Source organism: Theropithecus gelada, chromosome 2, assembly GCF_003255815.1.
Source record: "Theropithecus gelada isolate Dixy chromosome 2, Tgel_1.0, whole genome shotgun sequence".
NCBI classification, from domain to species: Eukaryota; Metazoa; Chordata; class Mammalia; order Primates; family Cercopithecidae; genus Theropithecus; species Theropithecus gelada.
This window is the reverse complement of record NC_037669.1, coordinates 162,120,596-162,138,616: the sequence shown is the minus strand read 5'-3', so window position 1 is coordinate 162,138,616 and position 18,021 is coordinate 162,120,596. Positions and strand designations below refer to the sequence as shown.

The following is an 18,021-nucleotide window of genomic DNA, read 5'->3' as shown; positions in this document are numbered from 1 at the left end:
GTGTTCTGGTAACTTTAATAAAGGCCTGGAGGCTGGGGAGAAGGAGGCATCAGGTTGGGGTGAGTGTGACCTGGAAAACAATAGAGGTGCAGAGAGTTGGGAGGGGAAGGAGCCAGAGTTCAGAGAAGGAAAACACACACCACCTCTCAAGGAAAAGTAGCAACATTCCATCAGGAGAAGACAGTGGAGGGTGGGGTATTTGGTGGCGCTGCAGACTTTGGAAAATACAATCTGCTACACTACCTTAAATATCTATCCAATCTGATCATTACTCACCACCTCCATTGTCACTTCTTGGAAAACCAACCATCATCTCCACCTTCAGTGTCCTCCTATTAGGTCTCCTACTTCCCCCTACAATCTACTGTGGTGAAGCCAGAGGTGATCCTGTTACAACACAAATCAGAGCTGCCACTCTTCTGTTCAAAACCCTCCACTGACTTCCATCTTAAAACAAAGTCCAAACTCCGTGCGTGGTCTACAAATGCCACATGACCTGGCCCCAGCGGCTTCTTGGATCCTATTTCCTTCACTCTCCCTCTTGCTTACTCTGCTCCAGCCACATGTAACTCCATTCTGCTCCTCCTGGAAAAACCAAGCTTGTTGGTGCCTTAGGATGTTTGCATCTGATGCCTTAGAGTGCTTTCCTCCCAGATATCTGCATGGCTCATTTTCTCAGGTCTCTGCTCCGATGTCACCTCCTCAGGGAGGCTCTCCCTGATCAATTATTTCCCTCCATTATTCTGCGTTACACTAAACACCAGTGTGCTTCTGTCTTCAGACCTCCTCAGAATGTAACTTCCCAAGGGCAAGGACTTTTGTACATTCTGTGCATGCTGAGTCTCCAACTTGTAGATCTTGGCCTGTGTTGTGATAAGAACACAGTAAATATTTATTGAATGAAAAAATAATGGGCCAGGCGCGGTGGCTCACACCTGTAATCCCAGCACTTTGGGAGGCCAAGGCAGGTGGATCACATGAGGCCAGGAGTTCAACACCAGCCTGGCCAACATGGTGAAACTCCATCTCTACTAAATACACAAAAAAATTTGCCGGGCGTGGTGGTGCACATTTGTAATCCCAGCTACTCGGGAGGTGAGGCACGAGAATCGCTTGAACATGAGAGGCGGAGGTTGCGGTGAGTCAAGATAGTATCACTGCACTCCAACCTGGGTGGCAGAGTGAGACTCTGTCTCCAAAAATAGATAGATAGATAGATAGATAAATAAATAAATAACGGGAAAAAAAGAAAAATAATGAATGAATGAATTCTCTGACCTCTCTCTTACCTTCCTGAATCATTGCTTTTCTGTTTCTGTTTTCTCCAGTTTAACCTTGTTCATACTTCCTGAGGACACTCTTGTGGTTTTAAGACATCACGGTTACATTTGGTAACTCTTTATATAATGAAACAGATTGCCACATAATCCATGATAACTGGGTGGAAAATGTTTAATCTCTCTTGTGCTTAAAAAAAAAAAAAATCACCCGTTCCTCATATGTTTACATTTGGCCTTGGAGATAACCCTTTCCCTGTGGCTGAGTATTTTTAAAGCACTTTAAGGCCTTAAGTAAATTAAATCCAGAACATACTGAGACCTCAGGTTTGTGCAACTTGTACTACAACCTGCAGGATGGGAAGAACCTCCTTGTCACAGGGATTGTAAAGCTTCACTGGAGCAGCGTGGGTGCCTATGGATGTTCTGGTCCATCTCTGGGGAGATTATTTCCTCCATATCCAGCCTCAGCTAGTAGGTGACTCTGCAATACTCCCAGCAGTGCCTGATAATTGCACACATTGGCTAAGATCTCTCTTCTCATAACTGGGATGCAGGATGCATAATTATATGCAATAAGAGCGGTTCCCTTTCTTACCCTTTACTTCTCAGTCTTGGTCAGCATTAGCCTATTGTTGTTAAAGGTTTTGCCAGACATAGCCACATGCCCTCGATCTCCACCTTTAGCTGGGCAGAGACAAGATCCAAGCTTTGAAAAGGGCTTTGGGCCAAATGAAGTTGTTAGTTGGGCCTTCCTCCCCACCCCATCCAATCTCCTCAAATTGCAAGAGGAACCATCTCTCCAGGAGGCAAGGTGGGGGGTGGGGGAGTGGGACTGAGGAAGGGGCCGGTGATGGGCTGAGGTGCTGGGGAGGTGATGGGATTGTGGGTGGTAATATTATTTCAATAAGTATATAAAAATAAAAATTTGCAATTAACTTGTGTTAAGTACAAACAGTATACTAGGAATATGCATTTGAACTGGCTAGAAGAGTTTGTAGTGAATGTCACCTAAGTTTCCCAGGGTTCACCTTAGGGGAAATCTGGGACAAGCTCCACCTGACAGAGTGAGGCAGATTTGTTTTGCCCTTTGGTGGCTTACTAAATATTATGAGCTTATATATTCCTATCATTATTGAAATAAATAACAGTAGGATTTATTTGTTCAGGATTCAGGATGTTTTTCCTTCCTGCAGGCTTTAGTTGAAGAACCGTCAATCCTCCGGTTGTCATAAAACATTTTGGGGTCTCACCGGAAGTCCCTGACCTTCCCTGACTTCCTATCTCCCTACCAAGAATGTGGTTTTGCATCCTCAGAGTTGAGTGATTCTTGGACTCAACAGCCTTTCTGAGTCTGGTTTCAGGTAAAGACAAGGTTGATTGGTGCTCCATGGAGAACATGTCTAGCCCTAAAAGCTAGAGCACTGGTGACATCTGATTCGATGTGTCATTCAGCAGCCTGCATGGCTCATATCTAGTCTTGCTAGTCATTGTTCCAGCCAGCCAATGACCTGAACCTCTGCTGCCATCTCCAGAACTTCACATAAGCCTCAGTTTTCTCATTTGTAAAATGGGAATTATAATTCTAGTATTGCTGCCTCACTTATGAGTATCAAATGAAAAAGAAGATAAGGATTTTATACAAAATAAGGCCCTATATAAAAAGTGTTTATCATACCAGTAACGTGTTTAGTGTACAACATATAGATAAGAGAAAAGTGGGGAGCTAAATAATAAGAATTAAATAAAAATGGGTTTGAGAGTCAAGTATGTTTGGGGTAAAAGCAAAGTCAATGCATTTCTTTACTGCAGGACTTCTCAGTGTTTTTGATATGCCAACATATGTTGTAAGTTTCCAACAGTGACATAAAACAGGCAGGGTTTCCTAATGTCCATGAACTCCTCTACTTTTCAAAAACCGCACATCTCAGAATGAGCACACCTCCCAGCATGGTATGAAAAACACTGTATTGGATAAGATTACTGTCACTAGTGTTGTGATTGCACTCCAGATGGCTCAAGGCCAGCCTACTATCTGTGCCCTGAAAGTGAGGAAAACCAAGATCCTGGCCCTGGAGATGTAACTATGGGTGAGATGCCTGGATAAGTCTAATGGGTCTTATCAGATTCGTTAGCTCTTCTGGCCCTCTGACGAAGCTATGCTTTGCATTTCCAGGCCCCATCAGTTCTGGCTTTGATTTAAGCCCGAGTTGCCAGGGAACAGTGAGCTGTGAGGAGGGGCTTTCCTGGGCCTTCTCAGTTGCCCAGGCTTGCCTGGCTATGACCTCTGCATAACTGAAGTGTCATCCATTCTGGGCCAGAGAGACCAGGCTCAGAGCTCTGTTCCTCTGCCAGGACCAATCAATAACTCTGTCTGCTCTTCACAACACGTCTGTGAAAGACTTGTTGGACCTCAGGCATGCAGGATTGGCGCCTTTTTCCTTTCTGCTATTTTTTTTACTCCTAAGGCTGCCATAACTTGATTTTGTAAAAATAGAATTTTGTTTTTCAATTACAAATTAAATAAAGCTCATTGTAAAAATTTTAATACAAATATGTATAAGCTTGAAAAGGGAATTCTCCTTTTATCTTCCCTCATCCCATATACTGTGGGATGTACATCATTCTAGATCTTTCTCTATGCACATATAAAAACTGATAAACAGATTTGCTTGTTTGTTCAGAAATTTGGTCAGATATACTGCCACTTTCCTATTTCACTCGACAATGTTCCACTGACAGTCTTCCATTTCAGTGCACACATGTGACATTTTTCTTACTTTTTAAAGTCAAGTTTACTGATGGAAAATGTACATATAATAAAACTCACCCTTTTTGAGAGTATGGTTTGATGAATTTTGACAAAATATACAACCACTCTAATCAACATAAAGAATATTTTCATCACCGCTAGTTCTCTTGGGCCCCCTTCTCTTCTCACAACTATAACCCTTGGCACCATGGATCTGTTCTCCAGCTCCATAGTTTTGCCTTTTCCAGAATGTCCTACTAATGGAATTATACAGTATGTAGCCTGTTGTGTCTGGCATCCTTCACTTAGCATAATGCACTTGAGATTCTTCCATGTTACTTATTTTATTCCATTTTATTGCTGAGTAGTTTTGCATTGTTTGTACACATGCAGTTTGTTTATCCATTCACTGGTTGTTGGCCATTTGGGTTGTTTCTAGTTTTAGCTATTACCAATGAAGTGGTTATGAACTTTCATGTACAGTCTTTCTGTGGACATGTGTTTCATTTCTCTTGGATAAATACTGAAGACTAGAATTGTTGGATGTATAATAAGTATATATTTGACTTTTTAAGAAACTGACTTTTTTTTCCAAAGTGGTTACACCATTTTGTATTCCCACTAGCAATGTTTGAGAATTCCAGTTGCTCCATATCCTCACCAACACTTGGTATTGTCGGTCTTTTAAATTTTAGCTATTCTAGTAGGTGTGTAGTGGTATGTCACTGTGGTCTTAATTTGCATTTCCCTAATGACTAAAGATGTTGGGAATCTTTACAAATGTTTGTCATTAATGTATCTTCTTTGGTGAAATATATATTTGCATCTTTCTCCTTCCTTCCTTCCTTTCTTCCTTCCTTCCTTCCTTCCCTCCCTTTTTTGAGACAGAGTCTCACTCTGTTGCCCAGGCTGGAGTGGCGCAGTAATGGCTCACCGTAGCCTTCATCTCCTGGGCTCAGGTGATCCCTCATCTTCAGCCTCCCAGGTAGCTAGGACTACAGGCGTGCACCACCACATCCAGCTAGTTATTTATTTATTTATTTATTTATTCATAGATATGGGGTTTTGCCATGTTGTCCAGACTGTGTCCATTTCTTTATTTCATTTCTTTTTTTTTTTTTTTTTTTGAAACAGAGTCTCGCTGTGTCACCCAGGGTGGAGGGCTGTGGTGGGATCCCAGCTCACTGCAACCTCTGCTTCCCACATTCAAGCGATTCTTGTGCCTCAGCTTCCTGAGTACCTAGGATTACTGGTGTGTGCCACCACACCCAGCTAATTTTTGTATTTTGTGTTGAGATGGGGTTTCACCATGTTGGCCAGACTGGTCTCAAACTCCTGACCTCAAGTGATCCACCCACCCTGGCTTCCCAAGGTGCTGAGATTACAGGTGTGAGCCATGTCTGGCCTGCCATTTCTTTTAATTGAGTTTTTTATCTTATTATTATTGAGCTGTGAAAGTTTTAATATATTCTAGCTACAAATCATTTATCATGTATGTGTTTGACAAATATTATGTCCTAGTTTTTGACTTGGCTTTCTAATTTAGTATTATATTTTGAAGCGCAGAAGCATTAAAGTTTTTATAAAGTCCAATTTAACCTTTTTAAATTTAAGATTTGTATCTGCATCTTATCTAAGAAATCTCTGCCTAACCCAGGGTCATTAAGATTTTCTCCTGTTTTCTGCCAGAAGTTTAATATTTTAGCATGTACAATTAGGTCTATGGTCTATTTTAAAATAATTTTTATGCATGGGGCAAGGTAAGGGTTAGGCTTTGTTTTTATTTGTTTGTTTTGCATATGGGAGTCAGATTTTCCCGGCACCATTTGTTGCAAAGACTTCCTTATTCTTTCTAGTCACTGCATAACATTTTGAATGAATGTCCCATGATTTATTCCACCAATGTTTTATTAATGGACAGTTAGGCTGTTCCCAACTTGAGGTAACAATGCATATCCTTGCACCTAAACCACTGTGCAGTTGAATTAGTATTTCTGAGAACTTGTGGGTCAGATGGCATGTGCATTTTAAGTTTGATGGGGACAACAGATTGTTTTCCAGTATACACCAGGTCTGCCTACAAGGTCTGAGAGGGAAGACTCTGACTTTGAATGGCTTTATTGGTGTGAGTTTTTCTCAAATCTCAAATAGTTTTCTTTTGGACAAATCTAATAGTCTATGTTATTAGATTCTGGAAGCATCAGAGCCCTTCCAGGAGGATTTGAAGAAAGATGATAATTTCTGTCTTGGTCAGTTAGGGTAATCTTATAAGAAATAGGCTCATAAAATATACCTGAGGAAATGGAAATTTACTAAAAATTGTTTAATAAGTATTGGGGCCTTATAAATAACTCTGTGATGGGGCCTCCCCAAAGGATAGAGGCTCCTGTAGTAACTTTAGATCAGCAGTGACTCATTCTCCAGTGATTTGAATTATAAATTTAGCCTCTCTGTCTGCAAGTCCTAACTCAGGGTGGCCGTCCATAGTCCCTCTCACACTCTCGCCATACTCACCAAAGCCCTCCATTGTACCAGGCCCAGGTCAGCCAGCTGTATGTGCAGAGGCTCCAAGGGGTGCTGGGGAAATGCAAGTTGTGCAGGAAGCTGGAGCGTAAAGTTATGCTACTTTTGTACATTCTTCTCTTTTCATTCTATCCAGTGGTGTGATTTGATCAAAGTAACTTACATTGTTGAGGATCTGTTAGGTGACAAGGACTGTCCTGGGGGCCTTAAGAGTACACAGAGCTGTGGGATAGTCCCCTATCTTAAGGGATGTTAATGCCAGCTAAATAGCAACACAAGGTGATGTTCAAAAACAATAGCACCAGGTGTCACTGGTAAGACATATTGACAGAATTCATTCCAAGAATATGGTGAGTGGTGAACTCTTTGTGCTGAGAGAAGGAGGAAGTCATACTGGCTTTGCAGAGGAGGAATCTGAGCTAGATAGTGAAAGTTCATATTCTGACACCAAGTCACTCAAGAGATACCTTCCTCCCAGGTAGACTGTACCTTCTCCAAGCCACCAGAAGCTGGCTGCTGGGGCTCCAAGAGTTAACAAGAGTGAGCCTGAGAATGTCCTGATTGGGTTTGGCCAACAGTCACAGCTTCTTCTGGTAAAAATTTTGGGAGCAGCTAAATGGGGGTACCCTCTCTTTAATGTGTCCTATAAATTTTGAATGTAGTTCAAGTATATTTTTCATGCTTTCAAAAGCTTTCCTTATCAACTCTGTGTCAGTTAACTATTGCTACATAACAAGTCATCCTAAAACTTGTTGGTTTCAAACAATAGCCGTTTTAACTCATAACTCTGTAGTGTGGGTTGGACAGTTCGTTAGAGGGTCTCACTTGGGGTCACTCCTGTGGCTGGCATCATCTGAAGGACAGGGCTAGATGTTCCAAAATGACCTCACTCACCTGTTGATGCTGCATCTGGGATAGTCAGAACAGCTGGAGGCTGGCTGCTTCCCCCTCCATGTGGCCCCTTCAGTAGTCCAGACTTTTTAAAGTGGCAGCTGATTTTCAAGAAAAGGCAAAAAGCAGGAGCTGCCAGGCCTTTTAAGGCCTAGGCCGGGACATGGCACAGTGTTCCTTTGGCCACATTCTATTGGTCAAAGTAAGTCACAGAGCCACCTCAGATTTAAGGGAGGGGAACTAACCCTGCTTTTTGCTGGGAAGAGTGGCATGCACATACTGGGATGGGAGGATTTTTGGAGGCCATCTTTGCACCCAGGCTACCATGGCTCCCTGGGTCTCCTTTGTGCTGTCTCTATATGCAAGTTCTAATCCGTGTAGGATTCAATCCCGTTACCTTACTTAACTTTCCAACAAACCTGTAAAGGGAACATTGTCTCCATTTTATGGATGAAAAAACTGAGGCTTAGGGAGGTGAGCTTGTCCACTGCCACTCAGAGCTGAGAGTCAAGCCTAAATGTGGTGGTATAGCTGTAAAGTATCACTTTATACCATGCCCTGACCCAACTCCACCTTCCCCACAATGAGCACAGGGGCAGGATGCCCACCCCAGCGTCCAGTAGCTACCAGACTGTTTCTGAGTTAACTCCTATGAGGCATGTAATATGTAAATTAAAGCAAAATGAACAACTCTGTGAATTATTGTTTTGGTTTAGTAATCTAATCATCTCTATAACAGGCTTTTATAAACTCATAAAAGGTATTAAGAGTGTGATAATTTTTATTTGAAGAATTTTGTCTAGCCAAAGATTAAGTTAATGATGTTATTTTTCTGAATATAGTTTGATAAAAATCATTCACTTTTCTATCCTTTTACTGTTTTCTTTTATTTTGCCTTGCATTGAATCAAAAGGTTGCAGCTTTTGGAGAGAGAAACACTTTTTCACAGAGAAAGCTGTTTGAAAATATAAACTACTTCCTCCTTTTTATTGGATGATTAAAGAAAAAAATTAAATGTCAACTTTACATTTGTTACACAGTGGGTAAAAATGTCCCAGGCTGACAGCGGAGGGGTTTTTCTTCATGAAGTTGGGTTTGAATCAGGAGAGTTGTTTCTGCCCAGTTCCAAGCAGGTAGATGGTGGCGCATAACCAATTAGGAACCTCTCTGCCCTTGAGGACGGCCTCCAGTGAACATCTGAGACTTGGCTGCCTTCTCATCACCTCTTCACTAGCCACTTACCTCAGTCTCCAAAAAAGAAAATTTTGACATCTTAATTTTAATGTGGGCATTTGATATGGTGCTTGAGATAAATATAACTCTATGTAGTATGGAGACGGTTTAATGGGAAATGGTTGGCATTCTTTCTTGGTAAAGGCATGGGGGACAGGAGAGGTGGGGGAGGGAGAGAAAGGGAGGGGGTGAGGAGGAGGGAGAGAGAGAGAAAGAGGGAAAGACACACACACACACACACACACACACACACACACGCACAGCAGTGAGGAAGAGAAAAGCAGAGATAAGCAAGGCTCCGCAGCAGCCTCCTTTCTAACTTGACACTCACCAGACCCTGGCCAGCATGGTTGTCCTGAATCCAATGACTTTGGGAATTTATCTTCAGCTTTTCTTCCTGTCTATCGTGTCTCAGCCGACTTTCATCAACAGCGTCCTCCCAATCTCAGCAGGTAAACGATGGCCACAACTTTCCTCTCTTCCATCTGTCAGGGGATGTGGGAGGAAGGAAGATTGTTTTGCAATGTGTCCTGATGTTTTTGCCATTCAACTCCCGGTGGAGGGAGGTTGGAAGGGAGACGGCTGCCCCAGCAGCTTCCTGACACCCGAGCTAGTCTCGGAAGCCCTTTCTGTCCTTGTTCCAACCGGCTCCTACCTGGCTGCTCAAAGCAGAGACGCTTTGAAAAATGGTTTCTGCCTCCCCTACTTCTCCCCATTTGCTGCATGATTTCATCTTGGTCAGGAATTTGGGAGAGCTTCAAAGAGACAGAGGAGTGCAAGTGATAGAGAAGTGGGTCTCAGATGTTTCTATAAATACATCTCTGACCTCTTCTTCGAAGGGGGCTTGCCTCACAGGGGCTGTTGTGGAGTAAACAAACCTCTTTCCAGATCCAGGCAGCATCCATGGCCACAATAGTCCCTCAAAGGGAAAATGCAGGTGGCAGGGGACAGTGGGGTCGGGGGTGGACAGCGGGGGGCAGTTGCAGCCTCAGGACTAGGTTTTCCCTTTCTTCAGCCCTGTCTTCCTGGGTGCGACTTCCCTTCAGCCTCAGACACGGCAGCTGGAGGTCCTGAGAGAAGCGAGCTTTCTCTCAGGAGAAAGTGAGAGAGAGAAAGGAGAAGTGGAGAGGGTTCCACAGAGACAGCCAGGTCTGGAGCAGAGTGTGTCTCCCGGGTATGAGGCTGGGAGATTTGGGGAAGGGGCTGTTCTGCCAGCCTGCAACCTTTTCTGAGGTCACCAGGCTGTTGCCCTTGTCCTGTCTGGCCCAGAGCAGGGGAAGTATTGGATTACTAGGATGGCCTATTTAAACCTTTCTGAGGAAACTCAGATGTTTCCGGAGGCTTGAAGGAGGCAGGCAGACCCTCACAGCCCCCCTCAATTCACCTCAGTGGCTCCCGACTCTCCCCAGCGAAGTTTTAGTTATGCCCTCCAACATGAGTCTCATAAATACTTCAACTGAGATAGAAATTTCACGTCACTGCCTTTGCTGGAAACACAGGGAGGGCCAGAAATGCCAGGCTCTCGGAGAGGGCACATCTCTGAATCCAGCTCCCAACTGCTGTCCATTGATAAAAACAGCTCATCAGCAAGTTGTGTAGCCAACGTTTGTGGGCCGTGAGGGAGTGACTCAGAGACTGGTGTGGGGCTAATTATAAAAGTGTGAGAAACAGAAGGAGGCGGGGGCGGATTTGCGGAGAATTCAGGAGGGTGGGCAGGCAAGGTGGCATGGTGGTGTCACCGTGGGTGTGTGCCCACATACCCCTGCAAATTCAAGTTAAGAGCATCAAGCCTCTTCTAGGAGTGAGTAGTCATTATTCCCCAGTTGAAGGGAGAAGCTTGAGAGTTAATTTGGCCTAATTTGGTGGTTCTTAATCATGTTTGGGTCATAGATTCCTGTGATAATCTGCTGAAGGTTAGGAGTTAAGGAAACTCAGTTTTCTGGTTCCAGCCCTGCCTCTGATGAGCTCTCTGACTTCTGAGAGACAGTGGCCTTACACTATAAGCACCGTGTGGGCAGGGCATGTGTCTCTCTTGTACTTTACTGTTTTCCCAGGGTCAGAACAGTGCCTGGCACATAGTAATCAATAAATATTTGATGAATGAATAAATAAAAGCGTCTCATCTACAAACTGGGGTTTACCAACATTTTGCATTACTTAATGTAAATAGCACCAAAGTGGTTAAGGAGTTTAGAAAACTAGACAGAAAAGAACCTCTGGTTTTCTTTTGAACTCTTTGTCTTGGAGAGCGCCCTGGCACAGCATAGCTATCTCTTAGGTAAGGTTTTTGCAGACTGTACCAATCAGGGCAACAGCAGAATAAAGAAGCAACTCAGATGGTTCAGATAAAAAGATTTGAATGAAGAGATAACTTTGAGAGGTGTGGGTGGGGTTAAGGGAACCAACAAGGAATGCTGAGGCACCTAGAAATTAGCAACTGCAATATGCCTTTACCACCCTGTGCTTGAAGAGGCAAGAGGGGAAAACAGGAAAATGGATCCCAGGGAGATTTGGAGCTTTGGAGGAGAGGCCATCAAGCAGGAGCATTGGTCATGGAGGGACCTAAAGCAGGGAGAAAGTGAAGGAGAAATACACCATCTTTTCTCTCCTCCCATCCAAGCACCTATTGGCAGCGCCTCTCATTGGCCATCCCAACTTGAAGGCAGAGGGCAGAGCATGGAGATCAGGGACCAGAACACTGAGGGCAGAGAGCCAGGGGGAGGGATGGGATGGAGAACAACCAGTGTGCACATCCACAGACACTTCTGGCTGGGAATGTGGTCATTAGACATTTGGTAAAACAATGGAATAGACCTAGGGGGAATCACTAAGGTAACCAGCTCAGTATCACACAGATATGTTTTCTCTGGTGGTCACTTGGCTTTGTCCCCCTAATTTAGTCACCGTGACTTTATGAAAGCACAGTTCAGAAATAAACTCAAGCTTAAAAAGAATGGAAACTGTTCCTTGAAAAGACAACTTTAATCCTTTGAAAATACTTTCCAGCAGTTTGATATAAAATATTCTATATTCAGAAGCTTATAGACTCGTATTCTTCTATAGATAGGCTGTGTACACACAGAAAATAAGGGCAACCAGGAAAATCTTTTCATTCTATGCATATAACTTAGTGAGTGCCTACTGTGTGCCTGGCACTCTAGTGTGTGCTTCAGGGGACACAGAGACAAGTAGGATGTGGCTTCTGCTCTGGGGGATTCCATGATCACCTGCTTTTGAAACACAGGTGGCATGTGGTAAATGCCCCGGAAAGGGGTTGCGATGGAGGAAGAGCTGTCACGGGCCTGTAGGCCAGTACTTACCATCATAGATAATTCACTCCTTCACTGTCTTCAGGAAAGACTATTCCAGCAGTGCCATGCACAGCACCAGCTCTCTGGATCTGAGGTTCATTACCTGGCAACCTCCACCGCTGGGTCCCAGAGGAGAACCAGGAATGGAGCAAGAAACATCAGAGGCCAGAACTGATAATAGAAATGCCAGCGCTAAAGCACATAATGTTTGATACACACAAAACTATTTCAGGCCTTTACTCTACGCCTATTAACTCTTACTTTGGACACCACTCTAATAGACATAGATAGTACGTGACTTGAAAGGTGGTGAATTCCATGTAGCATATTAAATTGGGGATGGAGGAGTTGCTGCTGAAGATAGACACAATGACAGATGATAAGAATGATTGCAAGAAAAACAATAGAGAATTAGGAAATGGGTCTGAGATTTCAAAAAGAATAATAGGTCAGACGCGGTGGCTCATGCCTGTAATCCCAGCACTTTGGGAGGCCAAGGTGGGTGGATCATCTGAGGTCAGGAGTTTGAGACCAGCCTGACCAATATGGAGAAACCCCATCTCTACTAAAAATACAAATTTAGCCGGGCGTAGTGGCGCATGCCTGTAATCCCAGCTACTCAGGAGGCTGAGGCAGGAGAATTGCTTGAACCTGGGAGGCAGAGGTCACAGTGAGCCGAGATCGCGCCACTGCACTCCAACCTGGGCAACAAGAGCAAAACTTCTTTTCAAAAAATGAACAAACAAACCAACCAAAAATAGTAGACTAGAACTAACTCTAGAGACTCTGCTCTATCTATAACCCCTGAAGGCATCATTGACTACAGCACATTAACTGGTTTTCATTATGATGAGCATGAATGATGACTGGATTGTGCCTGCTTTATCTTGCTTAAGAAGGTAGATAAATGTCATTTATATATTAGAGTGATTTCTATTGACATGGCAATTATTAAAAATGCCAAAAGCCCCACGTTTGGTGTATTGCCTTAACCATTGGTGGGTAATAAACCACCGTGACACTTGGTAGATTAAAACAACAATCATTTATTGTTGAAGTTCCTGTGTTTGTGGGTAAACTAAGGGTCAGCTAATCTAGCCTGGGTTTGGCTGGCCCTGGCTGGACTCACTTCTGGGTTTGTGGATTGACTTGGCTCCAGTATCCACCCACAGCTGTAGCTTAGTAGTAGTACAATTTCCAGAATGTGGAGGCACAGACACAAAGACAATAGTATTTACAGGAGGGCAGGCCTTCCACACAGTTTAATTTGTATAATTCTCACAGCACTCCTGAATGGGGGCAGCACCACTTCCCCTTTCAGATGAGGAAATGGCAGCTCAGAAAGGTTGAGTGACTTGCCCAGGGTCATGCAGCTGGTATGTGGGAGAGCTGGAGACTGGAATCTGCTTGTTTACTCTAGGTTCAGGGCTTTCACCAATACGGACCAAATCTGCTTATGGTTTTGGATAAATAGTGATATTGGCTTTTAAAGTCCTGTAGGCTACCCTCCTATCCTCTGGAAACTCTCCTCTGGATTCTTTTTTGTTTGTTTTTTTGAGACCAAGTCTCCCTCTGTTGCCCAGGCTGGAGTACAGTGGCGCGATCTTGGCTCACTGCAACCCTCCGCCTTCCAGGTTCAAGCGATTGTCATACCTCTGCCTCCTGAGTAGCTAGGAGTACAGGTATGTGCCACCAAGCCCAGCAAATTTTTGTATTTTTAGTAGAGACGGGGTTTTGCCATGTTGGCCAGGCTGGTCTCGAACTCCTGACCTCAAGTGATCCGCTGGCCTTGGCCTCCCAAAGTGCTGGGACTACAGCCACCATGCCTGGCCTGGATTCTTTATTTTCCATTCCTTCCTACTTTTTCCTCAGGATATCAATGCCCAAAGCTCTAGCAAAAGATTGAATATTGCTTTATATTAAAGTGTGCATGACTTGCCAGGATACTGATTTATCTCTCCTTTGATGGTTCTTGCATTTTAATGGAGGTTAAGGATCTAAGCTAAACAATACTCTAGTGAAATGGTGTCAGCCAGGGTGTTTGGCGGGGGGGAGCCAGGGGAATCCACTTCCCAAGCCTTCTCTTTAGGCATGGTGAGCTGACCCATGGAGGCCCCTGCAGATACATGTGGCTTCCCTCATCGAATACAGGATTTTCCAGGAAGGCAGGACACTCCAGGTGATGTTTGGGTCTGGGTGTCAGAAACAAGATGGTTAGAACACCCAAATCCAGTCCTGCAGAGTGAGATCAGATGGAAGGATGTGATTTCTGTCTGGGTACTATAATCTTCTCCCGTTGCCTACTGGGACGTAACCCAGAGCAGGCATTTTGTGGCCTATAGGGCCTGATGTCCAGCCTCGTGCTCCCCTGCCTGGAAGCCAGCCAGGCCACCACTTGGGAACTATCCAGGTTCTTGGCACTAGATTATGGACCATTTATTTGTGTCTGATGCTGATCAGCTATTGTTTAATGCTCCGTAATGCACTTGCCAGCCATCTCCTCTGATTTACCGCCCCATATTTCCTATGGATAATAAAATCAGAGAGGGTTCTTAAATTAAAGAACTCTCTAAGGGGTCCCAGGCTTCCTGCCAACCCCATCCCAAGCCTCTGCATGCAGCAGTAGGCTCATGTTCCATTCAGACACAGAGAGAGGTGGGTGTGAGAGAGGGAGACTTTCCCTTCTGATAAGTTGGGCCAACCCCCCACCTTACCATTTGCCACACTTACACCTCGTTTTTCAGATCCACAGCCACCACTGCCACATCCATACAAAAACAACACAGCTTCAGAGTGAACAGAGAGCCGCTCTGGCTTTGATGAGACACCAAATAACCTCATGTCGCATTTTCTTTATTTTATTTTATTTTTGATTTTGAATTTTTTGAGACGGAGTCTCGTCCTGTCGCCCAGGCTGGAGTGCAGTGGCGCGATCTCAGTTTACTGCAACCTCCGCCTCCTGGGTTTAAACAATTCTCCTGCCTCAGTCTCCTGAGTAGCTGGGATTACAGGCACCTGCCACCATGCCCAGTTAATTTGTATTTTTAGTAGAGACGGGGTTTCACCTTGTTGGCCAGGCTGATCTCCAACTCCTGACCTCGTGATCTGCCTGCCTCGGCCTCCCAAAGTGCTGGGATTACAGGCATGAGCCACCGCACCTGGCCCCCATCTTCTTTAAATGCAATTCAGTCATAAGTACCACTTGTATTTCTCCTATGGACTGGCACCAATGATCCCACAAGCCTCTTGTTTTACAAAACACTTTCACAACTACAGTTGTCTTGCTCTTCACAGTAGCCCCTGCTGTGAGGGGTCCTGGGTGCAAATTGTGCCTCCCTTGGTTATGAACTGTGTGATGGTAGAGAGCTCACTTCATGCAGTGAGCCCCAAGTTTCTCATCCGAAGAATGGATACAGTAGTCTCTGTCTCACAGAATTCCTATGAGGATTTATTAATTCAACAAACATTCCGTGAGTGCCAGCTATATGCCTGGGGATGCAGCAGTGAGCAAGCAGACAAAATATCCCACCCACATGGAGTTTCTGTCGTCTCTCTGAGAATAACTTATCCAGTCCTAAGAGATGAATGAAAGACACGTGGGGCGAGACGGAGTTCGTGAACCAGCTACCCAAAGACTAAATCCAGCCTTTATGCTTAGCCCTTAGAGTACAAAAGGCGGGAGTTGGTGATTTCTAAAAATTGCCTTAGTGGCTAACATTTAAAAATTGAATGCTTTAACATTTTTTTAAAAAAGTATTTCTGGGCCGGGCGCACTGGCTCACGCCTGTAATCCCAGCACTTTGGGAGGCCGAGGCAGGCGGATCACGAGATCAGGAGATCGAGACCATCCTGGCTAACCCGGTGAAACCCTGTCTCTACCAAAAACACAAAAAATTAGCCGGGCGTTGTGGCGGGCGCCTGTAGTCCCAGCTACTCTGCAGGAGATTGGAGTGAACCCGGGAGGCGGAGCTTGCAGTGAGTCGAGATCGCACCACTGCACTCCAGCCTGGGTGACAGATATAGGATCTGTCTCAAAAAAAAAAAAAAGTATTTCTGATATCTATTTAGGAAAAAAATAAAATAAAATAAAGAAGCAAACATCTTGAAAAGCAGGACAAACTGCTGGACACACATTCTGGCCATCACTGGAATGGAGATTCTGCAGCTCGCTAAGTCTGCTTTTAACCCCCATCCACCTCCCTTACTACATCTACCTCTCTGGCCCGCTCTGGGCATGTGACTCTGGTCTCTGGGACCAGGAGCCTAACTGGCTTGGCCTCTGCCTTCCCATTCTTCAGCATCTGTCTAGAATCCCAAAGCTCTGCACAGCTCAGTTTGAAAGTCAGTGTTCTAGATCAGAAAGTCTCAAACTACAGCATTGGTTCCCAGCCCTGGTTAGACAAAAGAATATGCACCCAGGTTGCATTATGAAAGTCCAGAGTCCAAACTGAGCAGACGAATTAAATCAGAATCTCTGGGGTGTTGAATCAGGCATCGGGAATGCTTAAAGTCTTCCAGGTGATTCTAATCTCTGGCCAGGGCTAATCACTGAACTACGGCCGGCAAGGAAATCACCTGGAGGGCTTGTTAAACAGCAGACCACTGAGACACACGTAGGAATTTCTAATTTAGTAGTTCTAGTGTGAGGCCCAAGAGTGTGATGCTGCTGGTTGGTGGACCACAGTGTAAAAGCCTCTGCTCTAGCTCACTTCTGAGTTCGTATGTTAGTTTCCTATGGCTACTGTAATAAATCATCACAAACTTAGTGGCTTAAAACAGCACACATCTATTATCTTATGATTCTGGAGGTCAGAAGTCTGAAATCCGTTTCATTGGGCAGAAATCAAGGTGTTGGCAAGGCCAGTCTCCCTCAGAAGGTTCTCGAGAAACATCCGTTTCCTGCCTTGTCCAGCTCTAGAACTGCATTTCTTTCATTCTTTGGTTCCTGGCCCCTTTCTCACCTTCAAAGCAAGCAGCATAGCATCTCGCTTCAGTGGTCACTTTACCTCATTCTGTGTCAGATGTACTCTGCCTGTCTCTTATAATGACCCTTGTGGTTGTATTTAGGGTCCACCCAAGTAATCCAGGATAAGCCCCTCATTTTAAACTTCTTAATTTAATCACATCTACAATGTCCCATTTTCCATATAAGGTAACAGTTACAGGTTCCAAGGATCAGGATCTGGATATCTGTGGGGGCCGCCACAGGTTACCTAGTTTTTCCACTAGGTAAACAGACCCATGAGTGTTTTGTTAAAGTGACATCAGAATCAAAGACACAGGGATGTGTACTGTCTTCATTTGGGTTCCTTCTCAGACGGGAGCCTGAGACAAGGATTTGAGTGCAAGTAGTTTATTTGGGAGGTGATCCCAGGGGGGCAGTGGGGAAGTGAGACAGGGAAGAGAAGGCAGTCAGTATGGAGTGTGTTCGGGAACAGATTACTGCTATGAGCAACTGGGGCTCAATTCTACTGGGGGCCTTAGGGAGACAAGCCTTAGGGAGACTGGGATATTTATCCATCAACTCCTGGGGATTTTCACCACTCTATTCTTCCTGCTTACCCCAAACAACTTCCCATGGTTGGAGAAGCGCTCTGGCATAGACAGAAGACCCTGTGATGGGAAGCTGAAATCATGAGCAGGATCAACGAATGGGTGGGACTAATGAATACGGACAGGGAAGTGTCCTCTGCTGTAGACAGTGTGAGAGACCAACTGTATCCTGCTGGCCCTTACACAGTTCCTTGCCTCCATCACCCCTCTGGACAGTAACAGTTACAGCTCAGCAGCCCTTCCCTGCCGGGATGTGGAAGTTGGGATCCAGCGGGCCATGGAACCACCACTAAAAACACTAAAGTTACCTTTCATTGAGTGCTTTCTGGTTGCCAGACTATTGACACATACTATTTTTAATCTTCACAACAGTGTTACAAGGTAGCCATTAGTACCCCTATTTTACCAAAGAGGAAAGGAACATTCATAGAGGTGCAGTCACACAGTGCCTGGGTCAACGTTCCACATCAGGACTTCAGAC

General features: G+C 44.6%; 1 protein-coding gene across 2 annotated transcripts in view; it reads left to right on the top strand.

Moving 5' to 3' along the window:
• The first annotated feature begins 8,899 nt into the window (after window positions 1-8,899).
• COLQ (collagen like tail subunit of asymmetric acetylcholinesterase) overlaps window positions 8,900-18,021 on the top strand; it is a 71,225-nt gene continuing 62,103 nt past the window's right edge. For both annotated transcript variants that reach the window (XM_025374388.1, XM_025374376.1), the window contains exon 1: window positions 8,900-9,128. In XM_025374388.1, the coding sequence (XP_025230173.1) occupies window positions 9,023-9,128 (106 nt within the window). In that variant the 5' untranslated portion in view covers window positions 8,900-9,022. The remainder of the gene's footprint in view (window positions 9,129-18,021) is intronic.